Source organism: Martes martes (genome assembly GCF_963455335.1).
Source record: "Martes martes genome assembly, chromosome: X".
Classification (NCBI taxonomy): Eukaryota; Metazoa; Chordata; class Mammalia; order Carnivora; family Mustelidae; genus Martes; species Martes martes.
In genome coordinates this window covers 18,882,513-18,909,485 of record NC_137897.1, presented here as the reverse complement: position 1 = coordinate 18,909,485, position 26,973 = coordinate 18,882,513, and the positions used below count along the sequence as shown (strand labels likewise).

At 42.0% G+C, this 26,973-nt stretch overlaps 1 protein-coding gene across 1 annotated transcript in view; it reads right to left on the bottom strand.

The window, feature by feature from the left end:
- Nucleotides 1-26,973, bottom strand: part of PDK3 (pyruvate dehydrogenase kinase 3) — a 67,516-nt gene that overhangs the window by 8,926 nt on the left and 31,617 nt on the right. The window contains exons 4-9 of the mRNA XM_080794726.1: nucleotides 26,687-26,871; nucleotides 24,479-24,568; nucleotides 11,474-11,551; nucleotides 3,314-3,390; nucleotides 1,925-2,026; nucleotides 1,432-1,542 (exon numbers count right to left, since the gene is read on the bottom strand). Of these exons, the coding sequence (XP_080650852.1) occupies nucleotides 1,432-1,542; nucleotides 1,925-2,026; nucleotides 3,314-3,390; nucleotides 11,474-11,551; nucleotides 24,479-24,568; nucleotides 26,687-26,871 (643 nt within the window). The remainder of the gene's footprint in view (nucleotides 1-1,431; nucleotides 1,543-1,924; nucleotides 2,027-3,313; nucleotides 3,391-11,473; nucleotides 11,552-24,478; nucleotides 24,569-26,686; nucleotides 26,872-26,973) is intronic.

Sequence of the window (26,973 nt, the reverse complement as noted above, 5' to 3'; positions counted from 1 at the left end):
CTGAGCCCAATCCCGTGGTGGGTGTGAGGAGCCAGGTAAGCCGTGAGAACACAGAAGAGGGGTCTCTAACCTAGACTGAGTGAGGTTCATCCAGGTTTTCCCAGGCTGTCAAAGAATCTGACAGGATTTGGGGATGTATACAGTTGATAACTGGGACAGAAGCTAGTGGAAACCTTTCTTCAAAAGGAGAGGCTGTATGGGACACGGGAAAGAATGCTGATGCAACCAGAGCCAGCTGTGCCCTAATGAGTACAACGACCTTGGGCAAGGCACTAGCCTTATTTTCTCGTCTATAAAATGGAAGGTTGGATACATAATATTTTAAGGTCTCTTACGTCAATTCAGTTCCATTTTTTAAAAAAGATTACAGAACAGCTGTCCTCAAGCCGCTCTCTTGAGACCTGGAATAGAGGATCCATATTCCTTCGAAACAATTAGGGATTTGCTTGTAGTGCTTTTTCTTTTGACATTTACTTAAGTAGGTACCAGAGCCTGGTGAAGGCAACCCCTTTCAAAATTGATCTTTAGAGAATTTTCTTGACTCCTGTAAGCATGACTTCCTCTCTGTTTTCAATATGCCAAGTTAACAAACTCTGTCTCAAATAAATGATGCAAAGTGTTGGATTTTATTCATACAACAAAATATAATCTCACATGCTTATCAGTCAGGTAGAACTTAAAAAATGAAACTTAATTTGTACCCTCAACCGTTCTGCAGACTGATAGCTATGTGGCTGTGTTTAATGACAAAGGGTTCAATTGTTGTTTGTCAATTAGAAACACTCAGCAGGGGAACAAAGTGTGGCCCTAGCAGGATCTAAATGCTGCCATGGTAACCTGAGGCTTTTCTCACTGCCTAATAAAGCCTAGACAGAAAGGGCTCTAAAAATGCATACGCCACCTATATGTTTCCTGCTTATGCTGTTTACTATACAAAATTTACTGTATTCATACTTGAACATTCTAATTATATAAACAGATGTGGTGGGGGAAGTTCAAAGGCCCCGGGTGATTTGGGGCTCCCACAGCACGTGGTGCCCAAGTGCCCAGGACCACGCGGCAGCCGTGTGAGGCTCCTTGGCTGGGGGGGGGGGGGGGGGGGGCGGGGCGGGCGGCCTTCCCTCCGAGGGAGCACCCGGCGGGGAGGGATGCTCCCACAGCAGTCCTTAACCAAAGGGAGGTGCCTTTTCTCTACAATAGGAAGCGAGGTACTCAGCTCTGAGTGTTTCTTAGACAAAATTAGAAAAGAAATCTAAGTCAAAAGGATTGACAAAGAAAGTAGCAGTGGGATAAAATCTCCCTTCCTCCAATCATGCCGGAAACATTCAAATTCAGAGAGGCTAGGGTAAGGAGCCAGGGAGAAAGGCCGCTCTGCTGGAGTCCCTTCTCAGGTTAATGGTCTTCCCTTAAGCAGCACTTTACGATGCTTACCAGAGGGGCGGCTCTCGTAGGCTCCAGGCTGGGTCTAGGAGCAGTTGAATACATGTAGTTAAAAAGGCGGTCTATTTTTCGAAGTGGGACACCACCACCTAGGTCACTTATCTGTAATGTACAAAATGGTTTTTTAAAAACAGTCAATCTATACTAAGTATGAGGAAGAAGTTCATTACAGTACATACCAGGTAACTAACTCTAAAAGGTACGAGGGCTTTGAATCCCCAGGGAAATACAGCTCCACTGTGAACAAACTAGAACAAAGGAGGCAGGGATGGCCGCTAGGATCCCACAGACTTGGGCCGGGGCTGGTCCAGCTCCCTGAAAAATGGGCTTCTGCTAAGTTTAAATGAGGCAACAAGCTAAAGACCTAACGTGGTACATAAAAATAAGACATTCAGGGTCCATTTTCTTCTCTTCCCTCGGATTCCTCAGGGTCTGGGCACTATTAAATCAACCGGTAACGTGTGCAAACAAAGCAGGTAGTTACCTTAATGGACAAGTCTTCTTTACCCAGAGTAACGAGGGTTTTAACAGAGGGGTAGGCTTCTTTTCTGTCCTCATATAGTTCAACTGTCGCTCTCATTGAGTTCTGAAATAATAAGGCTTTTTTTGTAGCATACCGCTGACTCACAAACCACAATTTAAAAAAAGAAACTAGCACAGGATTACTTATTACACAATAATGCTTTTGTGGAGCAAATATTAGTTGGGTTTATACACCCTTTTTTTCCCCCTCTAAAGAACTTAGCTAAATGTGTGTTTGGAGCAAGGAAAAATTGCCCGATGCTTTATTTTGATTTCATCAAGTTTTATTTCCATCCATCATACTAAGTATTTTTTTTCTTTCTTTTCTCTTTTTGTTTTTGCCTTAGCGTATTTAAGTCATTCAACTCTTAACCAAGAGGAATGTTTTTTAACACACGTAACGAGGCTGCATTTACTTCTCAGTCTGCATTTACATAGCACCTTTCCTTTAAAGAAGGCGGAAAACCTGAGAGTATTCATGCTTCCCACAAAAATTAATCATTTGGCTGGAAAAAAAAAAAAGTAGAAGCAACGTCAGTTAAAAAGAAATTCTCAAAAAGCCACAGCTGTTGAAGAGAAAGTTCACAACTGAATGCCCATCTCAACCTTAAAGTGTTACATCAGTAACATTATAATTTTGGGAAGCAAATCAGCATAACTGATTTTTCAGGTGTTCAATTTAGGGTTTTACACATCGGAAGAAATGAAATTTTAGCTTAAACGCCTTGTGCCTATAATACTGCTCTTATAAATGCCATGAGCTGGTGATTAACAAAGCAACGTAAGCCGTGGAGTCTAAAGAGATTTTCTTCTTTTTCTTCGCGGGCAGGGGGTGGCTCCTCTTTTTGGTCCGGCCCCTCCCTATCTTTCCCCTCTGCTTCCGTCAGATCTTCTCAATGGACTCAAATACGTCAAAGGGTTATGGGATCTCTCAGAACTAAAATAACTGCTGATGCACCAAAGTGCTTAACGTTCAGAAACATAAACACACAAAAACATGTATTTATTTTGATCTGGCTACCACGAGTAAAGCCTTCGCCAGGTTGGGAAAGTAAAAAGCATCTCTAATCTCAAAACTGAAGAAAAAACAGTATGGATTTTTACATAAAATCACTGAAGTACAATTAAGCTCCCAAATCAATATGTACTAATATTCATGAAAACTGTACCGTACACAGCAATTTTTCATCTCACAGTGTACAAATTATAAAACCCACAGGGTATCAGAAATAGAATTTTTTAAATGGTTATGCAAAACCTTTTTCTTATGCTAATCTAATGAATCCATTATGCTCTGAATCAAAGTAATTTAAAATGAAGACTTCTTTCCGTGTTTTTAAATTCCACTTACCTTGAACAACTCAAAAAGCATGTGAAACAGGTGTGAGGGCACATAAACTACCTGAATAGGTTTGTCTGGAGCTTTGGCTGAAAAAAGACACAAAAACCATCAATGAATAAGGACAAAAACTATAAGAAAGTCAAGAACGTGGCTGGCGTTCTATCTCCCAAGTACATAAAAAAGAACTCTACACGAAAGGCTAATCTAGGTTTCCACCTTTAAAGTCAGGGCTGAGCAAAAGCATGTGCTTGGAAGTCCAATAAACCCGGGGAGAAATCCGGCTCCTTCACTTACAAGCCATGTGACCTTGGGCAGGTTACTCAATCTCTGAACCTTAGCTGAGCAAAATTAGAATATTATTATGTGTGTCATAATATTCTAAGCATTACATAAGTCATCTAAATATCGCTCAGTGTTTTTCAAATTTGGGGACACCACCTCCAGTGGTGACCCCAGTGGTCATCATGGGGAATGTGAAGCCACAGAGGAAAAGCGGCACATCTTCTTGGCAGATTAGACTAAGGAACAATGTTAATCTGTTGAATTTCCATAAACAAGGCATATTAAAGAGTAGAACTTAAGGTTCACATAACTTTTCTACTAGTAGCAAGCAGACAACCCCTCCCCCACCCCCAGAGACCCATAGCCCTTTCTCCTTGCACCAGGGATCTCTGGAGGAAAACACAAGAAACACTGAATCCCATGTCAGGCACTAAGAACAACGTGGGCTATAGAGAGTAGATGGTGGAAAACTTGGTCCTTCCTCCTCGTGGCCCATAATCATGCAAAAGACTGAAAATACATGAACATTCTCAAGTAGAACACAGACATAGTCACCCATGTTATAATTTCGACTTAACTACTTCCTCTAATATAAGTAAGAGGGATATAAAGTAGAGCAAACATTTGTCAGGTTTTTAGAAGGTGATGAGAAGCTTGAGCATGCACAATCCAGGCAAGCCCTCATGACACTACAGTGGGGTTCACAGGGACAATGGCATTATTATGGGCGAGGACACGAGCTGTGCGGAGGCTATGTGACTTGCCTACTGAAACAGAAGAGGCCTGAAATTGGACAAATGAACCAAGAGCTTCCGAGTCTGAATCCTGAACTCTCTGATGATCAGTTACTTTTGAAATTATTCAATAAAATAAAATAAATGAAATTTCTAAAAACAAAAAGAAGAAAAGCAAAAATCCTTCTACCATTTCCCCCCCAGTCTGCACCCAGAGGTAGCCACTTGCTACTACTTCTGCTTTAGTCTTTTGGTTGATAGTATTTCCATTCTGGTCTGTAATCCTAATGAACTCTTCTGTACTTTGTCTATAGGTTCTTTTTTAAAAAGCTGAAAATTGGGGAACCTGGGTGGCTCAGTGGGTTAAAGCCTCTGCCTTTGGCTCAGGTCATGGTCCCAGGGTCCTGGGATCCAGCCCCATATCGGGCTCTCTGCTCAGCAGGGAGCCTGCTTCCTCCTCTCTCTCTGCCTGCCTCTCTGCCTACTTGTGACACCTCTCTCTCTCTCTCTCTGTCAAATAAATAAATAAAAAATATTAAAAAAAAAAAAAAGCTGAAAATTGAGGGGCGCCTGGATGGCTCAGTCGGTTAAGTGTCTGCCTTTGGCTCAGGTCCTGACCTCAGGGTCCTGGGATCGAGTATCAGGCTCTGTGCTCAGTGGGGAGTTGGCTTCTCCCTCTGCCCCTCTTCCCCCACTCAAGCTCTTTCTCTCTCAAATAAATATATAAAATCTTTTTTTAAAAAGCTGAAAATTGACTGTGTTGGGAACATCATAACTAGGTAAATATGGATCACTGCAGAGCGGCCACGAGAGTGTAGAACAACAATATTTCCTTCCCTGTGATTCTAATGACATGTTTCACTGGACACATGAAGAAGAATGTTCTCAGCCTTAAGGTGAAATGATTCCCTTAATCCTCCACCAATTCCTTAAAACCACGCTACCCTTTCTTTAGGTTACTGAGTATTTGGACTGTGTCCTTCTTATACAGTTTTGTTTCCTGGAGCTTCTGATTACCCTTCTTCTTGGGTAACTGGACAAGAAACATGCTTTCCTCACCACATCACCAAGATCCTCTAGCTTCCTATTCTAGTGCATGGTATCCATTTCATTCTTTAAGATTTTTCAAATTAGAACTGATTGCCTTTCAAACATGCCACCTAGCCATCATCTTCAAAATGTTTTTGATTACAGTTCTAGTATGTTCTTCACTATTTCTTATGTCCATATGATATAAACCATCAAGTCAGTCAAGTAGCTTACCTCAGAAAGGTGCCCTTAGGAAATACATTTCTCAATCTTTATACCTCTGACTCACTTGAAGGTCTGGCTTAGTACAAAATTCTGCATTCAAAATCATTTTCTCTCAGAATTTAGAAGGGGGAGGTAGTCTCCTGGCCATGGTAGTGCAGCTGGTAAGTTTAATGCTAGTCAGATCTTCCTTACACTGCTGGGTGTTACCTGAGGTGTGATAAACCTTGGTAGTAATATTCTTGTTGAATGAGGAATTGGACGAATCATTTGAGGGAGCTGGTGTTCATTTCCCCCTGGGGCCCTCAACTAAACAAGAAGGCTGACTTGGAGCCCCGCGGATCTGGTCAAGACTTCTCAAGTGACTTTAGGGTAGGCAGACAGTAAGCTGGCTTCTGACCGGAGGGTGCCCCACATTCTCAGTGAAGAGAGCTTTATTTTGGGCCAACAACAGGTACGTGAACAGCCCCACTTTTTCCAAGGTTATTCTTGAAAAAAGTACTCTGATTTTAATTTCTGCCCTAGGAAAAATGCTTGTGACTGACTGTAGGCAGAGCACAGCCCAAGACCAGTGTTCCCTACCACCCCTCCGTGCTCTGCCTTAGACCAGCGTTCAACTGACCCCTCCTTTTGGCTTCCCTTTCCAATGCTTTGCACCTACTGGCTCTGTTCCCGGGGTCCCTTCATCTTTGCTGTAACCTCTTCTTTGTGGCTTCTTCTGCTTGGTCTGTAATCAGCAGACTTCCATCAGTTTACCCTCTGGCAGGAGGTGGGACCAGTGGTCCACTGATGACGGCCCCTGGTTTCTTTGCTGTTTTTCTTTGTATTCCTTTATTGTCATTTTAATGGATCCCCAGGAACAAGTTGAACACTCAGGCTATCTTGTACCAAAAGGCATGATTAGTCATATAAACAGCCTTCTGAATTCAACCTTTTCACTCCAGATCTTTTTCCAAATCTAATCTCTGATATATTTTTTTCTTTTCACTTGAACCAACATTCTCTAGGAGTCATCTGTAGGCTTGCTCAATCACTTATATTTTCTTGCAGAACATTATAGGTTAGATGTCTTTCCTTCCTTTTAAAACCAAGTCCAATGCTTTTGTCCATAACTTTTAACCTAATCCTGGGTCCAATGGCTTTTATGTAGTGGACCCTTAATAGGTATTTATTAACTTTCTAAAATAGAACATAAATGTAATATGAATTTTCCATCTAAGGTATATTTTTTAAAGTAAATGGAAAAAAAATGGCCCAGGTTTCTCATGCTCAAGACTCAAGAAATAATCAAGTCTCTCTTTTACAGAGTCATTGCTCCAAAAACCATTAGTTGAAACAACATGTAATAAATACCAACAGAACTCCACATGGGATACGGAGAATTTTATTTTCAGATAGCTCTCCTATAAGAATGAAAAAAGTAGAGGCTAAGCAGAAAAGAAACGCATTTAAGAGAAAAGGTAGCTGGGCACTTAGAGACGACTGATTAAGTCCCAAAGTCAATGGATGAGGCTATTAGAAACAGTACACAGTGTGGTTCAAAGTCATTCTGGAATTAAGTCCTGATTCTGGCATTTAACAGTCACATTAATAGGTATTTAAAACATCTGGGCCTCAGTGTGCCATATCTGAAATGGGCACAGTACGTACCTCACTGGGTTACTATAAGGACGAAACGGGTTAACAGGAATAAACTAGCTTACAAAGAGCCCGCCGCAATGTAAGTAGTCAATAAACGCTGGCTAGTATCATTACTAAAAAGTTAACTTTATGGTCTTAACAGGGCTACCAGCAATGGCTTTTCAACTATTGTACAGAACCCCCTGACCAAAAATAACCACGAAAGTATCCAATATAGGGAAACTGGAAATCAAAGATCCCAGGATAGATACACACCTTCCCTGGGAACCTTCTTTTTCAAAAAAGATTTTATATATTTATTTATTTAAGAGAGAGACAGAGAGTGCAAGTGGGGGCGAGAGTAGATGGAGGGAGACAAGCAGACTCTTCGCTGAGCACGGACCTGGACACAGGGCTCGATCCCAGGACCCTGAGATCATGACCTGAGCTGAAATCCGGTGTCAGCCACTTAACTGACTGAGCCACCCCGGCACCTCTGGGAACCCTCTTATAACAACGTATATATAGTATGACTTGAAATTTACTTTTTAATTTTTAAAGATTTTATTTACTCATTTGACACAGAGAGAGAGAGAGAGAGAGAGAGAGAAAGAGAGAGAGAGCACGAGCAAGGGGAATGGCAGGCAGAGGGAGAGAGAGAAGCAGCCTCCTGCTGAGCAGGGAACCCAATGCAGGGCTCGATCTCAGGACCCCGGGATGATAACCTGAGCTGAATGAAGGCAGACACTTAACCGACTGAGGCACCCAGGCGCCCCTGACTTGAAGTTTTCGTGTTGCCCATGAAACGCAGAGGTATGAACGAACCTCTCGACAGGAAAGACTAATCTAGAAATGGTGAAGAAATGCAAGTAGTAACGTAAGTCTTATCTTTCCCAAGTCAACTCTGACTTCCAGTAGCCACCCTTTTATTAAAAAAAAATACCCAGTTTGTGTCTGGTGCTGTATTTAAGGCCCTAGAAACAGTATCCTTTTATCACCATGCAAGGTGATCTTACAGACGAGGAAGTTGTTCCATGTGTCCCCTCCCACCACCTGGAGAGCTACAAAGCTCACATCATTCCTCTGAGCCCTGCTGCCTCACCACAAGGATCCAAAACAGGTAAGAAAAGAGGTGTCTTTGCTTAACGTTTTGGCAAGTGATTTCTCAGGAGAATAAGAGAGCTAAAATGAGGACAAGTGTGACAAAATGGATGCTTGTCTGGAGAAACCAACGTGGGTTGCCACCGGGGGCAAGTCAGAAAAATCTGAAACCTGATAGAAGATAAACATCTGTTATTTTTTTAAGATTTTATTTATTTATTCGACAGAGACAGAGAGAGCACAAGCAAGGGGAGCAGCAGGCTTGCCCTGAGCAGGGAGCCCGATGTAGGGCTGGATCCCAGGACCCCGGGATCATGACCTGAGCCAAAGGCAGACACTTAACAACTGAGCCACCCAGGCGCCGCAACACATCCGTTATTTTTAATGCTCCTGTTAAGTGTTATCAGATGGAGAAAAAAGAAAGTTTATTTTAGCTGGCTCCCAATATCCAGAATTCTAGGGATGACTGGTAAATACTGACAGTGTTCACAAAGTATGTTCTCCGTAGTCCCATTCACTACTTTCTCAGGGGTCTACAATGGCAAAGAAAAAAAGCCCAGAGATTCAGAACGAAAGATGATACGTCAAACTGATGGAATGATTCTCGGGAAGCAACAGAGGTTCCTTCGGGTCAGCGGCGGCCACACTGCTGTCAAGCACACAGCGGAGGGCAGTGCTATTCCTCACTACTGTTCAAGGCACCTGTGGGGTAATGGAAGCAATGAGAAAGAAGCAGACTCTGAAAATGAATCTGTGGGAATCTGGATCTGATGGATTTTTCCTTTCAGGTAAACTGAGATAGGCAACATGCTGTGGGAAACATCCACTCTTTACAAAGTGACGTCTACTTAAGGTGTTCAGGACTGACCGACCTCTGACCTGCATCTCTACCACAGAACTTGTTAGCGCGAAGGCACCGCCCTTAGCCACATCCACAGAGAGCTCTGACATTCAGAAAATCGTAAAGAGAAATCATAAACACATTACCCAGAGCCACAGGGAACTAGAGGTCGCCTATAACCAGCAGCACTCATTTATCTTAGTGATGGGAAAGGGGACTTAAAAAATCATGCATGAGACAGTGCCAAAAATAGTCGTTAATCTCCGCTCCTGGTGAGGTGCGCTGCCCAGCGTGACAGCTTCACTGAGAAGAAATGTGTGACACAGCTGGCTCCTGGGACTCAGCAAGAGCGGACTAGCTGCTCTGGCCTTTACAGTGAGTCAGACTGCCATTCATGCAAAAGAGCAATAGGTTATTACCTGCGATTTTAAGTTCCGCGTTTGACAAAGAGAAACGTGCACAGTGAGGTCAGGCCTCACCTCGCCGGTATGAAAAAGTAGAGAGAAGACTGAGGTGTTTCTACTTGGGAATACTCAAGCGAAGTCCTTTCGGTTTTGGCAGTGTATTGACCCAAAAATATGGGCACAACTCTTCTCAGAGAACCCAACAGACTCGGAAAGCAGCTTGGATACCTTCTGGCAGAATGTAGGGGCAACTGTCCTACAACAACAGCCTAACATCTTTTCACATGTTGATCTCATTATAAGCAAAATACATTTTTGACATTTTTTGGACATATTTTTGAGAGGGAATTTGGTTTATCTTTAACTATAAACATCCACACCCTAAGATTCAGTCATTCCACTTCTAGGGACCCAACCTACAGAAATGCTTCCACGTGTTCACAAATTTTCCCACCCTGCAGACACAGACACACCCTTCACTGTTCGTTGTAAAGAATATGGGAAAATTAGAAATCCTAAATGTCCGCTCAATGGTAAATGACTCCATAATGGCAATCTACACTGTGGATAATCTCTAAATGACATTAATACATGCGAAGATCTTCAAGGCAAAGTGAAGAATGCCGGTTATAGAACATGCATAGTTTCAACCCCATTTATGTCAAAAACAAAGCTCTGCCCGGTCCTCAGAGAACAAGGGAACTTTCACTTCTTACTCTACATTCTGTATTGTTTCTATTTTCCCAACAAGCATGTCTCTCTTGTAACTTACAAATAAAGGTAACATGCAAATACATATAGAATCAGATGACTAAGGGAACAATCAGCTACAACCCTATAGCCCGGAAAGCTGTTGTTTTGGTGCTATAAATCCTTCAAAATATTTCCCATTGAACTCGTGACACTAACGAACTTTTATAGCCTATGTTTAAAAAACTCAACTTTTTCAATACATTCAATATTCTTTTAAAGCGTTATTTTATTGTTTGTTTTTTTAAAGATTTTGTTTATTTATTTGACAGACAGAGATCACAAGTAGGCAGAGAGGCAGGCAGAGACAGAGGAAGGGAAGCAGGCTCGTCACTGAGCAGAGAGCCCGACACGGGGCTCGATCCCAGGACCCAAATGGAATCATGACCTGAGCCGAAGGCAGAGGCTTTAACCACTGAGCCACCCAGGCACCCCTTAAAGCGTTATTTTGAATGGCTGCTTAGTATTCTATCTTATGGATGTACCACAACTTAAGTAAATATCTTCTATCGTGGACAACTGGGGTTGTTTTCTAATTTTTCTGTTTAAGAAAACCACTGTGATTGTTATTCTTGTACATACATCTGCGTACACCTTTATTTTCACATAATAAACTTTCTGAAGTTTAATTTACCAGACCAAAGAATATGACCATTACTGAATTTTAATTTACTGGGCCAACGGGAAAGACATTGCTAGCATTTTTTGAGAAAGGCTGTACTAATTTAAACTTATACCAGAATGTGTAAGTGTTGTCAAGAGTATTTTTCTGGGCACCGATTCAAAGCATTACAACATTATAATCACTGCCATTTTGAAAGACAAAAATGGCATTTCTCCATTTCTGTTTGTACTTCTCTGATTCATCTAGTTACACACGTCTCCATATGTTTACTGACTGCCTGGCATTTGTTGTTTTGCGAACTGCCTGTTCATCTGTTTGTGCAATTTCTACCTTGATGACTTCTGTTCCGAGAACTCTGAGTTCGAGGAGATTACAAACTCCTGTGCGAAAACTCCTTACCATAATATGCCTAGGAGACCGAAGAGATAGAAAGGCTTGAACAAGAAAAGAAAGATGAAAAAGCAGTATAATGTGAGGATCTCACTGAAATATATAGCTCAGGTATCATTAGATGTTTAGTCAACTTCCTTGTATGTACAGTAAAAATGATTTTTCTTTTACCATTGAATTCTTCCACTTCCAGCTCTGGAGCGACCAGGTAATACTGTTCACACAGCATCTTGGCGGTTTCATAGGCATCTGCAAAGCAATAAAGAAGTTTAGCTTTAGATAAAAGCATATGGGCAGACAGGCATATAGACAGATAAAATAAACAAAACTAGGACAGCTACTAAACTGATGGATTCAGAATTAATTACTGCTTTTGAAAAACGAGTCTTTTTTGGCTATAATAGAATTATTAGGACTGAACCAGAATTTATCCTCCTTTAAAATTGTAATGACAACAATATCAAAATGCCGCACTAACGACAATATGGCTAGTTCTATACTAGGCGTACATTTGTTTAGCTTTTAAATATTCCTAAAAGGCATTTTCCATGAAAATCTATGAACTCAAGACTACTTTTGAACACCATGGAAGCTGACTAAATTGCAGCAACAGGTATTTGTTGTTACAATATTATTGACTATATTCTGTATGCTGTACCTCTCTGACTTAATTATCTTATAAATGGAAAGCTGTATCTTATAATCCCTTTCACCAATTTCAGCTCTCCCCCATCTGCCCCCCTGGTAGCCACCAGTTTGTTCCCTGTATCCATGAGTCTGTTTGTTTTTCAGATTTCATATGTAAGTGAAATCATATAGTATTTGTCTTTCTCTGACTTACCTCACTTAGTATAATACCCTCTATGACCATCCATGTTGCCATCAATGGCATCATTCTTTTTTTTTTATTTTTTTATTTTTTTTAAAGATTTTATTTATTTATTTATCAGAGAGAGTGAGCACAGGCAGACAGAGGCAGGCAGAGGCAGAGGGAGAAGCAGGCTCCCTGCCGAGCAAGGAACCCGATATGGGACTCGATCCCAGGACCCTGGGATCACGACCTGAGCCGAAGGCAGCCGCTTAACCAACTGAGCCACCCAGGCGTCCCTGGCATCATTCTTTTTTATGGCTGAGTAATATTCCATTATATGCATATACTGCTCCTTTATCCCTTCATCTGTGGATGGATACTTAGGCTGCCTCTACATCTTGACTAATGCAAATAATGCTGCAGTAAAAGTAGGGGTGCATATATCTGCAAATCAGTGTCTTTGTTTTCCTGGGGTAAATACCCAGAAGTGGAATTACTGGATCATATGGTGCTTCCATTTTTAGTTTTTTGAGGACCCTCCATACTATTTTCCATAGTAGCTGGACCAAATACACTCCCCCAAAGAGTGCACAAGGGTTCCCTTTTCTCCACATCTGCAACAACCTTTGTTATTTCTTGTCATTTGGTACTAGCCGTTCTGACTGCTGTCAAGTGCTATTTCTTTGTGGTTATGATTTGCATGGCGACAGATGGTGACTACCCTTATCATGGTAAACACAGAGTAATGTACAGAACTGTTGAATTACTATGCTGTACACCTGACAGTTACACTGTAGGCCAACTATACTTCAATAATAAAAAAAAACAACTTTTTAAGTTAGAAACTATAGGACATTCTAGAAAAGGCAAAACCATAAAGACAGTAAAATGATCAGGGGTTCAGGGTGAGGTAGGAGGGGCAGGGGTGAATAGGTAGAGCATGGGGCATTCTGAGGGCAATGAACCCACTCTGTAGGGTGCTGCGACGGTGGGTACGCATCATTATGCACTTGTTAAAGCAAGGAGAACTGGACAATGCAAACAGTGAACCTTGATGTAATCCAGAGATTTTAGTTAATAAAATATACCAATGTTGGGGTGCCTAGGCAGCACAGTTGGTTAACTCTTGGTTTCAGCTCGGGTCATGATCTCAGGGTCATGAGACCAAGCTCTGAGTCGGGCTCTGCACTCAGCAGGGAATCTGCTTCCGATTCTCTCTCCCTCTCCCTCTGTACCTCCTGCTTGTGCTCTCTTGCTAAAATAAACAAATAAATCTTTAAAAGAAAGGTAATATATCAATGTTGGTTCATCAGTTGAAATAAAAAGAATTTAAAAATCATTTTAAAAAATAATAATGCCAAAAGTTTTAAAATTTGCCAATTACTTGTAATGAGATATCTGTAAGTATTAGCTGAACGAATGGGTTTCCATGAACCACACATTCTAAGTTACTGGGGACATTGCTGTAGCTTAAAAATGTCCTTTAAGTTAGCTAAAGTTCATAGGTTTGGGCTGATATTTATCAAAGTCTGAGTAGCAACAGTTTGCTTTTGAAAGGGAAAAAAAAAAAGACATAGGGTAAGAAGATCAGGGCTATTAAAAAAAAACAGCTGGAAGAGAATTCAGGCGGTTACGTCCCGAAAGATGGGAAACATTCAGAAAGCAAAAGTGCATTCTTATAGACTGCTCAGGTGTCTCTTTTGAACTGGAAGCAACCTGTGGTCAGGGTTTGTCTTACACTGGGTCTGTAACTCCTACAGAACTTAGTATATAGCGATTAGATGGTCAGTACATAGTCCTTCCTAGGATAAATGTTAAACCTCTTGATAGTTTATTTTTAAACCAGCCTTACTGAGATTGAATTCTCATATCCCTGCAAGTCACCCGTTTAAAGGGTACACACAACTCAGTGGTCTTTAGCACAGATGCACAGCCGTGCCCCCATCACCACCATCAACGTCACGCCGTCGTCCCCGGGGAAAGAGATTCCATGACCACTGGCCGTGGCTTCCCCCCACCCAGCCCTAGGCAACCATGGGTCTCCTTTCTCTCTCTAGGTTTGCTTTCTAGACACAGTGGAATCACACAATACGTGGCCTTTTTTGTCTGGCTGCTTTCACTTAGCAGAGTGTCTCCAAGGGTCACCCGTGTCTCAACGTGGGTCAGTACTTCATTCCTCCTCAAGGCTGAACGGTACCATGCTGCACATGTGCATGTTTTGTTTATCCGTTCATCTGTTGAGGGCCATTTGGGTTGTTTCCACTCTGTGGCTATTATGAATAATGCTGCTACAAACATTCATGTCCCAGGTTTTTTGGTGAACATATGTTTTCATTTCCCTTGACTGTATACCTAGGAGAGGAAAATTGCTGGATCATAAGGTATCACAGTGTTTAAACACTTGAGGAACAGCCAGAATCTTTTCCAAAGTGAGATTGTTTTTTAAAGTTCCACCTTCACAGTTTCTAAAGATCAGATACTCAGATTACTTTAAAATCCTCTGTAGGTGTGTTTGCAATGTTCTCAACTGGACACCAGCTCTTTGGAAACAGGCTTGCACTTTTTTTAAATCCCCCACATCAATAGTGTGCATAGACACTTAAGATTTAAGAGGAACAGAAGAAAGAAAGAGGGAAAAAGTGACCCCTACTGAATTTAAATATATTAAAATTAGACACTGGCAGCCTAAACGAATATAAAAATAAGATTCAGGTATGTTCAGACTACAAATTTTGGTTCATTTACCTCATACTGCTGCCAAATTAAAATTTTATATAATATTTGACCCCAGAATAAAAATTCTAGTTATATTATTAGACTTTTAGAATTAAACCACTATAAAGAGTCACAGAGACATTAGAATAATGATGACAAGATGAAACAATGAGGGATAGACAAAGGACATGTTATTAAGAGGAAAAAATAGTTTTTAAAACAGAGTTGATCAGTGTGAAAACAGACATTAAAGCAGGATTGATCTTAAACTCTAATAAAAGAAAACAAAAATTCAGAATCATACCAAATTTACAAGTTTTTCCCTAGAGTAGAAGAAACCTCATCAAATATGTACAAAGCAGTGTTGTAAAGAGACAAGCACTCAAGCCTCACTCTTCGCTTTGGCTACACCTCTGAACAGCGCTACATCTCCACCTAGTGACACGATAGCACAAAGCGGACTGAGAACCTCCAAGGCCACTTTCCTTCAAGCAACAAATACTGAAATCTGAACATGATGCTTCGTTAACCACATCCAAAGCCAACACACCTCCACAAAACAACACCCCCAAGTATGTGACACCTTGAAGGATGTTTAAACATCATTCTTCCATTCACTATAAAAGGAAAAGAACCCAGTCCCGCTAAATGTACTGGTTCCTCATGGCACTGGCTTGGCCAGGAGCACGAGATTTAAACAGCATCATGCAGGAAAAAGTGTTACAAATATAACATGGGCAAGATGACTGAGTCCAGAACGAAGCAGGCAACTTGAAACACAAAGACACAGTATGGTTCCTAAAACCAAATGTGAATAAGAATTTTTAAACCATACTCTTAATTATAGTGTATCAATGCTGTAATTAAGAACTGCATTATGGGGGCACCTGGCTGCTCAGTCGGTAGAGCCTGGCTGGCTGGAGCCCATGCTAGAGCATTGTCACATGGAACAATCCTTCTTTTTTTTAAATTTTTTTTTAGCTTTATTTTCTCAGTGTTCCAAGATTCATTGTTTATGCACCACACCCAGTGCTCTATGCAGTCCGTGCCCTCCATAATACCCATGACCAGGCTCACCCATCCCCTCACCCGCCTCCCCTCCAAAACCCTCGGTTTGTTTCTCAAAGTCCACAGTCTCTCATGGTTCCTCTCCCCCTCCAATTTCCCCCAACTGCCTTCTCCTCTCCATCTCCCAGTGTCCACCGTGTTATTCCTTATGCTCCACAAGTAAGTGAAACCATATGATAATTGGTTGACTTTGCTTGACTTATTTCACTCAGCATAATCTCCTCCAGTCCCGTCCATGTCGATACAAAAGTTGGGTATTCATCCTTTCTGATGGAGGGGTAATATGGAACAATCCTGCTATCCATGAGAAGGTTTTCAAGGTGCAGTCAGTTATATTGATGACAGATATTCTTTTTGGTCAGACTGGGAACTAATGCCTAGAGTGATTTCCAAAGCTGTCTGTATGTCAAATTCATTACCGAGTTAAAAAAAAAACAAAACCTGGACAGATTCTAAAATGAACCCCTGGAGAGTATGACGTGGTAGGTCTATATTGAGGCCTAGGAATCCATATTTTAAAGAACTAAGGGGCACCTGGGTGGCTCCGTTGGTTAGGCGTCCAACCCCTGCTTTTGGCTCAGGTTCTGATCTCAGGGCTGTGAGACTGAGCCCTGCGTTCCATGCTCAGCGCAGAGTCTGCTTAACATACTCCCCCTCCCTCTCTCCCTCTGCCCTTCCCTTTGCTTGCACACTCTCTCTCTAAAGTGAATAAATAAATCTTTAAAAAAAAAAACACTTAGCAAATAATTCTGAACAGAAGCTAGATTTGGGGCCCACTTGCCTAGAAAGCCAAGGCCAGGTCATGCTAATTCTGTCACTGTCTCTCCCAGGACATGAATGGTCATGGGGCACCAGGGTGTACAACATAAACATGAAAAACTTTAAAACAATATACCCAAAATTCAACTACTGGCTTATTAATTCATTTCCTTTATTCTAGAGTAAAACGCAAGTTCTACTTACAATAAACATTCTAATAACACTTCTATTTTTTAATTAGAAGCCAAAATTGTAAAATATGATAAGTTACCGAGTTATTTTTGTCTGCAATATATTTGGGCCAGTATTTACCACCAACCTTTAAAAGTAAGTATCAGGGGGCGCCTGGGTGGCTCAGTGGTTAAAGCCGCTGCCTTCGGCTCAGGTCATGATCCCAGCGTCCTGGGATCGAGCCCCGCATCGGGCTCTCTGCTCAGCAGGGAGCCTGCTTCCTCCCTTCTCTCTCTGCCTGCCTCTCTGCCTACTTGTGATCTGTCTGTCAAATAAATAAATAAAATCTTTAAAAAAAAAAAAAAAAAAAAAAAAAGTAAGTATCAGGAAATGACTATTATTGTCACTGAATATAAATGCTATCATTTTAAAAATCTGTTTTCAAGGAAAATAATGATCATAAAGTAACAAAACTGTGGGTATGGCACATATGTACTTCCCCAAGCTACTCAAACTGTAAACACACAAGACAAAATATATTTTATTTAAGGGTAGGGTGAAGGTTCACACAGCAAGTAGCCCAAAAGATTCAACTTAGCCAGGAATTAGGGTTTTTTTTTTAAAGATTTATTTTTTATTTATTTACCTGAGAGATAGAGACAGAGAGGGAGCGAGGTGGGGAGGGGCAGAGGGAGAGGGAGAGAATCTCAAGCAGGCTCCCCACTGAGCGCGGAGCCCAACGCAGGGCTCAATCCTGGGACCCTGAGATCATGACCTGAGCTGAAATCAAGAGTCAGCCGCTCAATCGACTGAGCCACTCAGGTGCCCCAGGAATTGGTTTTTTTTTTTTTTTTAAAGCGCATAGAAATGTTTACTTGATTATGGAAATTATTTTATTAGACTTTTCTATTAGAAGATCTTCCTGGGGTGCCTGGGTGGCTCAGTGGGTTAACCCTCTGCCTTCAGCTCAGGTCACGGTCCCAGGGTCCTGGGATCAAGCCCCGCATCACATCGGGCTCTCTGCTCAGCAGGGAGCCTGCTTCCCCCTCTCTCTCTGCCTGCCTCTCTGCCTACTTGTGATCTCTTTCTCTGTCAAATAAATAAAATCTTAAAAAAAAAAAGATCTTCCTATTCAAAACTCACCACAGAATTCTGCTATCAAATATTAGCCCCTAGCATGAAGACACGTAATCATGTTTACAAATATCTTATAATAGGCTAGACAAGGATAAATTTGAGTATTGAAAAAACAAACATGAAGGCGCCAAGGCCCCTAACTTGTATCTAACAGGATATAAAAAACTGTCAAGCTCAAGTTTAAAAAGCCACTGTCAGAAGAGGTGACATGAACGACCATAAAGCATCACAAAGTCAGAGACATGCTGCTTTAGAACCCTTTTAAGCTACAAAGCAATTCTGGTAAGATATGCTTATCATCCTACCCAGAACCCATTCCGAGTGGGAACCAGAGTTTTTTTAGGCACTGGACCTTCTCCTACTCTCCAAACCCCAGCCAACCAGATGAGTGAGGGTAGAACATCTAATGCAGGGAAACCAATCTACAGTTTGACCAGAATCCTAAAACCTGGGGTCAGGGGCAAAAAGACGGGCTGAGCTAACCAAATTCATTTGTTGAGAATTTAGGTTCGAGACACTCAGGCAGGGCAGAAGAGAAAAAGGACCCACTGGGAGTTATAATCTAGAGGGCCTGGAGTGCCCACCATTGCCCTAAACCAGTCGGTCAGCCTACAAGAGAAAGAGGGAGGGACCGTGACTCAGCAACCCCAGTTGCAAAGAAACACAGAAAATCACCTTGTTCTCTGTTTCCCAGTTCCAGTGTCTATAGCTCCGACAGTGAGGTGCTTCTTGCCTTTGGATTACCATGGAACCTACTAGATTCTTTAATAAGTTTATTTCTTGGGCTAACACAAGTGGATCTCTGTACCTTACAACCCGAAGAGCCCTAGGAAGAGCACAAGACATTATTTCTGAGCCAGAGTAACGACAGGCTCTCAGGATCGCCTTTGTATGCTGTCATGTAACAGCACGGAGGAACAACATGGCCAAACTAGCATCACTGTGAGAGCTGACTCCTGGGCCAAGCATTTAAGCCTATACCTTTAAAACGATCTTACCACAGGATTTTCCATTTCCCGGTTTCTTACAAAGCCAGGAGGGAAAAGGGTCACAATGGAAGGATATTTCAAAGGATAATAGGAACAGCTTTACAACACTAATTCTAGCATTCGTGCTAAGTAAGCAGCAAGAGGGCACACTTCAGGGTTCTGCACATTTAATTAGTGTTATGCAAGATGCACCCCACTTTTACACATTTATAAAACTGTCTCGTCCAAAATAAAAATATTGTTGCTACCCTTCCACATAAAAGTGTTCTGTAGTCTGTCTCAAGAGATCTAAGTATGGCATCGTTGTGCGTTCAAGAAGGTTCTGTATGGCTGCAAGACACATAAACGTGCATACGTAGGCATGTGTGCGTGACGCAGGGCGTGTGGGCTGGAGATGTGACTGTGCTTAACGCACGCAGGATTGCCACAGCTGCGAAAATCAACAGTAGAGCTGTCGGCGAAAGCCAGAACCCCTACTCCCTCCGCATCAAGCTTCTGAAAACCAAATGAAAGGAAAACAGTATCTAAGATAGAGATACGCCAAGCAAAGTAATGGGGAAATCTAGTAGGATATGAGAAGACAAAAAGTCAACAAAAAAATACCAACTGCTTGAAAAAGAGGAAGGGAGCAGTAAGCCTTCCCCAAGAGTCAAAAGATACCGACACGCATTTCTTCCTCTTCTTGCCAGCACTTGGGAGTACTGGGAATAACTGTGAGGCGTGGGCCCTTTGAGACCTTCGGATTGTTGCTCCCGGGGCATCTGGGGGTAAGAGACTCAGTGCCTTTTTGCTCTGAGACCCGGAAGAATTTGCAGGCCTTTGACCACTGGTGCTCCCCGCTTTGTTCCTTCTCTCGGTCTTATCTTGAACCAGAAACAGCATCTGCTCAGGTATGCCGACACGCAGAGCATTAAGAGTGGGCCCAGAGGCAATGAAACAGAGAGAGGACTGTTAAAATGTGCTTTAGTCTACAGGGAGAAGAGATCTTCTGGTTTCCTGCTAGGTTGCCCGGCCCATTTTGCCAGGGAGGGAAAGGGACCTGATTTAAGGCCAATACTCCGCTGAAGAATAAAGATTATACACACGCAGCTGGAAAACCCATTCGCATACAGAGATTATGAGTATAGCAGATGAGACACAGGAAGGACTCCAACTATAATGATAGAGAGGACGGAAAACGGGCCACACTGTCAGGTGCTGAATTCATCCAGGAAGGTCATGTGTGATGGGCATTAGTGCTGGAGAAGGGGAAACAGACAAATACTATGGATTTTGTAGAGACAAGGACTACTCACATTATTTGCTGTTGCATAATCATCCGTCAATATGGTATGAACTCAAATGTATAAAACAACATTCTCGCTTAGTTATGAAAACAGGTGTTTTTATTCTCTTTTCTTTTTCTCTACATTTTCTAAACTTTCTTCAATGAGCATTTTTTAGTGTTTTGGTGCCATGGCATTAGTCCTCTCAATGGACCCAAGTGGAGACAGGAGTTGGGTGACTGACAAAAATAGGAAGCCCCGAAGTATGACTATTATTGTAAACACGAACTTCAAAATGCACATTTGAATACACAATTATCTTCTGCCAACCTTTTCTGATATGGCCAAAGCCTTTTCCTTCAATAAGGATTGTTCTGGAGTTCTAGGTCATCTTTTTTAGATTAACAATGCTACATGTATCTGTGAATTCTGATCCTTATTCCTTTAAAGAGTAATAAACTTCAAGACACTTATGAAGCAACGTGAGCTCAGGTTCATTCTGAGAGTTTTACTCAGCGCTGCCCCGTAATCTAAGAGTTATCTGTTCACTGTCATTTCTTACATTTCTAAGAGACTGTTCTTTATCAAGTCTTTCCAAAGCATTCAACTTGATTTTAATGGAGAGAAGTCTCTTTCTGTACTCACATTTCTTCAGTTTACATAATACTGAAATAAATCATGGAGTCACAACAGGTGGAAAACTTATACCAATGGTTTGAGGACAAGTAAGTGGCCCTTAGTAAGCATCCACCTCACCAGGTGGAAGAAGTACAAGAGCATTCTAGAAAGTATACACAAGCATACTGAGTGTGCTGCGTGTTATCAGTAGGGCCGGTGTGTAAAGGGAGTGAAGGGTGGCAGAAAAGCTGATCGTGTGAACGTGGCTTGATGTGTTGATGCACTTTCCAAAACTGAAACCACCCTCTGCTGCTCAGTTCCTTATGGGAACGGGCTGTCGAAAAATGAACAACCTGGTTTGAAAGACGCGGTGAGGAACAGGGAACATACAAGTCCCTCCTCTTTACCAAAGGAGCGTGGGGCAGGAGTGTGTGTGTGCAAGAGTGGATGTCAGGGGAAGTGGTGATCTGAGTGGCCAAAGAGCACAGGGGGTGACTGTCACAGGCCCCGACATTGCCAGTAATCCAGGCTCTACGTTATATGCCACAAGTGGCAGGAATGATTACGAGGACACACCTGAAGCTTCATTCATAGTTACAACTGTGGTGCCCCTGGGTAGAAAGTTGAAACTGGCTGGAGAAAGAATGGAGTCAGAGCTGTAAGTACAGGAGGAGGGAGGGGGGAAGGGCATGAATCAAACAGCTAGTTTTCACTACAAAACTGGCGTCCCGAGGAGAGATGTATAAGTGGTAAGAGCAATTCCCGCCCTTGAGAAATCTACAGCGCAGGCATGGAGACCACCGGAAGTTCAAGTAAGGCCACGACCGGAAGTGCAGAACAGGCCCGGAAGAGCAGCGCAGACAGGAAGTGCCGCAAAACAGCAGATTCTTTGCACCTGAAGAGTCAAGGGCAGCTTCTCCTCCTTGTCTCCTCCGACCTGACTTCCTGACTCCCCACCTGACTTCCTGACCCACGTGAGCGCCTCTTCATCTCTCTGCGCCACGGAAGTGCTACCAGGTGCTTAGAACTCTCTTATTTATCTAGCTGCACAGATTCATGGTTTAAATCTCTCTGAAAAGGAATGAAAGACTGTGAAGAAATGATGAGATGATAAACACGGGTCTGTTTTTACAGCGTGATTACGAGTAATTGCAAGCATATGCAAAGGTACAGAGTGCAGTGTAAGGACGCCTCACGTACCCATTACCAACCTCAACAGTTTTCAACACGAGCCCACTCTTTTCTGTTATGTGTCATTTTGAGGCAAAACCCACATGTCATTCTATATCATGTCTTAACATTTCAAAAATAGCTTTCTAGAACCTAGGACTCTTTCAAAAAACATAATCACAATATCGGTATCACATCTAAAAAATTAACATTTCTTGAATGTCAAACATCCAATTGTCTTATAAATGTCCTGAATGACTTTTAAAAATATTTCATAGTTTACGCCAGAAACAAAAGTAAAGGCAACAATCTATTATATAAGCAATGGCATAAATGAGAAGCCAAATGACTTCTGTGACGCTCAAGGACCACCGCTAGTAAACCTGCCTGCAGTCCTTACTGTGTGCAAGCCCTGCTTCAGGAGCTCTATTAACTCATTTAACCCTATGATAAAGATGACTTACCAAAAGCACCATTTTACAGGTGAAGAAACTGAGGCCCAAAGAAGTTAACATAACATGTTCAAGGTTGCCCAGCTAACCCAATGTCCACGGGCTGACGAATCAACAAAATGCAATATATCCATACAAAGGAATGTTACTCAGTGGTGAGGAATGAAATACTAACCCACACTGCAATGCAGATGACCCTTGAAGACACTCTGGTAAGTGAAAGAAGCCAGACACAGAAGGCCACGTATTGTGTGATTCCACTTAGAGTAAAGTGTCCAGAATAGCAAATCTAGAGAAAGAAAGGAGACCTGCGGTTGCCTAGGGCTGGGTAGGGGGAAACCATGGCCAGTGGTCACAGAGTCTCTCTTCCTGGGGACGACGGTGTGACGTTGATGGTGGTGATGAGGGCACAGCTGTGCACCAGTGCTAAAAACCACTGAGTTGTTTGTACCCTTTAAATGGGTGACTTGCAGGGATATGAGAATTTGATCTCAGTAAGGCTGATTTAAAAAATTATCAAAAGGCTTAACATTTATCAAACCAAGGAATATTTATTGACCATCTTAAAGGCATATACTACATTTTATATGCATTATAAAACAAATGTAAAACATAAAAGCTGACCTCAAATTGCTTATAGTTCAAAAGAAAAGGCATATGGGCAGGACATAATAATGCCCTTTTGCTTTCTGAATTTGTGCCTTTTTCTCTAAGGGCAGTCAACTACCTGAACCAGGCTTTCTGATTCATAAAAGCTACTGGGCTAGGGTCCGATGAACACACGCTAGAACAAGACTGAACCTACTCCCCTTTACCCTGGGGCCTGCAGAGGTCATAATCAACCACTGGGTTACCTTGTGAGCGAGCAACCTATAGGATTCCTAGGGAGCTGAGGCTAGGCCTAGTCACCTGAAAATTGAGATAATTTGAGTAGATGTATCCTACCTAAACCGAGGCCAGAACAGCTCAACGATCCTTGGCTAAGGCCACCATGCCTGGGTCCTTCTCCCTGGGTTTAGCAATGCCCAGAGTAAACAAACAGTACAGGTTTTCTTTACCAATAGCTGCTGAAGGTCTGGTCTGTTCCTCCACTGGGGAGGCTGCATCTACTAGGCCACCTCCCTTGGCCCTCTAAGTTCAAACAGCAAAGGTCACTCTGCTTGAACTGGGCTTGAGAGATTCACCAAGAAGACAAGGCCCTCGTCTGCTTCCTACCAAACTTCCTACTGAGTTCAGAAAAAGTAGGAACAACTAAGATCTGTGATGAAAACCAGGATAGCTGTGGTCGTGAAAACTTGTGTGTGTTCAGAGGAGAGAGGGGAGGGCCATAGTAGGAGAGCCAGTCTTGGGAAGGAGTAGTTTGGGAATCTGAAGTTGCACAGAGTAACTAACACCAGGAAAAAAATAAAAACCTGAAAAGGTCCAGGCACCTGGTAGGTCACTTACAATTAGGAAGGCTTTCTGGAGGTGACACTTACCTTAAATGAATAATGAGGAAACTGCTGTTCAAATTCGAAGTGCCTGGGTACCAGGGACGTATGGCTGTGGGGCTCTATTCTACCCTAAGGCTACTAGAACAGTGTCCATCCAGCCCAATGCCCAGTGAACTGGTGAAGCTCACTTGCCACACAGATCCCTAAACCTGGGGGTGCACACCAGAAAAATGCTGGATTTTACAACCGTGTGAATTTTAGCCAAACTTTACAACCTGGATTTACATTTTCTGGAAGTTTCAGATAATGGGAGCAATCAAAACTTAGAATGTTCCTGAAGCTAACAACCAGTTAGAGTTTAAGATAAAACTAGCCAATGAGGTAGAAACTCCCATGTCAATGCTGCTAATTATGCATCTTTTCCTGAACTGCCTAGAAAGAACATCTATTTGGCACAAGTGGCTTGGGCCCAGAGAGACCTGATGAATCAGCAAAGAACTCAGCATCATAACCCTATGGCCAAGTTGCCTCGATTAAACCACAGTCCTGTCTGGACTACGATCACTAACATTGTAGTGGCCTCCTTACCTTTCACGACATCAGCCACATTGCAGGTGGGGTCAATACTTCCAATGTGTTTAGGATGAGCTGGGTTAGTGTCACCACCAAACAGAAGTGCTAAACAAACACAAAAGGGAAGCGAGAGATTAAAAACAAAGCAGACAATGTGGCCTACCAGGTTTTGAAATGACTGTCTTATTTCTAAGAATCATTTTAGCATCCAGAGTGACTTAAAGCTAGAGAACACATACACTGAGGGGTGATCAGCTCTACTGGATGGCAAAGGAGGAAGCACATGTTCTAAGGTCTTCTGGTTGCAGTTAGCAGGTCAGAAAGCAATAACCAATGCCAGGGATCCACCCTTTTCTCTCTGACCCCATGTGACTTGGATGAAAAAGTTATTTTCATCCTCAGCCAAGTTTACTCACCTTCTCAGTACTACTCCAGACATTGATTCCAACATTCACCACTTACTTAGAAAATGCAGTCTGTACTGTTAGTGCAGGCTTGTGAAGTGACTTCACTGTGAGCATTTCAAATGCCTCCATCACGGGGAGTACTTTTCAATGTAGTATACACAAATAATATGTGTTCAAATATTTCTTTTTGTTCAAGTATCTTTAAAACTAGATTCAAATACTTCCACACTATGCAAGATTTACAAAATATTACTTCTGAATAAAAGCCAAAAGGAGCCTCAACGAAAAAAGTAATCTGAATCCAAAATTTTATAGATGTACTTATTTTCAAATCAAACAAAAATTGGGGAGAGCTTAGAGTCCACAAAAGGAGAATTTAAATTAGGGGATAAAATAGGGAAGATCTGAGGGGCTCCTGGGTGGCTCAGTGGGTTAAAGCCTCTGCCTTCAGCTCAGGTCATGATCCCAGGGTCCTGGGATCGAGCTCCGCATCAGGCTCTCTGCTCAGCAGGGAGCCTGCTTCCCCCTCTCTCTGCCTGCCTCTCTGCCTACTTGTGATCTCTATCAAATAAATAAATCAAATCTTAAAAAAAAATAGGGAAGATTTGGGACGCCGGTGTGGCTCAGTTGGTTGGGTGTCTGCCTTCGCCTCAGGTCATGAGCCTAGGTCCTGGGATCGAGTCCCCTATCGGGCTCCTTGCTCCACAGGGAGCCTTTTCCTTCTGCCTACCACTCCCCATGCTTGTGCGTGCTCTCTCTCTCTCTCTCTCTCTGTCTTTCTGACAAATAAATAAATAAGATCTTTGAAAAGCAACAGGGGATGTTTTAAATTATGAAAAATGACAAATAAGGGCATTAGGCCAATACATACACTTCCAAATGATTAAGTGGAAGAAAAACAGAGGTGTACAAGCTTAATCAGTGATCTAAAAACATGTACATATATATGTAGACAGACACATTTAGGTCAAAAAAAAACCTGTAGTTATGTAAGTAGTTTAATTGAATAGTAATTAGGTTCTTTTTTCATTTAAATTTCCTATAAACTGTCAGACACTTCTATTTTTAAGATATACATTTGGGACCAACCCACATGTAATAATTGTATAACACTCACTAATCCAAATAAATCAAGTTAGCAGAGATGCTCTGCCCATTTTTTGCTTCAGCAAAGAAGACGATTTAGACTGTAGACATGTAGGTGCTTTTTCTTAAGAATTATGAAATCAGGCAAAGAGACAATACTGAAAATGAGCCAAAAAGTTTTTTTGTGGCCAGAATTTTAGTTGTTTTTTCCTATCTGCTTATCATCCTGGTGAGTGGACTAAAACTCTCCATAGACTACGGTTTGACAGTTTGCTTAATCTGATTTCCGTGATCACGGTGAAATTAAAGATCAATCGCTCGGATTGTCAAAATGCCAATTCAATATTCCCAGTATCGATGTTTTTAAAACCAAAAAGAAAAACAAATAACCTCTGAATAAAGACTAGACCACACTCTCAGAGACACATCAAAGTACTATCACGCCCTCACCAGGAACGTAAAGATAGAGGCTTAAAAGGCAGGCAGAGTTAAAGATAGAGGCTTAAAAGGCAGGCAGAGTTCCAGCCTCTAATGTGAACATCAACATTTCAAGGATTTCCATTAAGAATACTAATGAGGAGCTTTTTAATAGATAGGATTTACTTAGGAAAAATTAAACTAGAAATGAAATTTCTACAGACCAAACTTCAGATCAGTGAAGCAACAGGAAAACATTTGGGAGAAATCACTCTGGGTGCCCTTTCGCAAGTGGACCAAAACCCCAACTTACTGTGCTGGTTAATAAGCATACGGAAAGAGATGCGGTTGGTATAGAACCGATCCAGAAAATATTGGATGTTACTGCTAATGAATGGATCAAACCCAAATTTCTCCTTGTATTCAATCACTCCTTGTGCCATTGTAGGAACCACATCGTTGTGTCTATTTCGCACTTTAATCAGAACTTGCAGAAAGCTGTGTGGGAAGGAAACAAAAAGTGGTCAGTCTTTCGATCTCACGCACTGATGCATAAACTTCCAAGCTCTGTCTCTGGACTATTTATGTGCTGGTATTTTT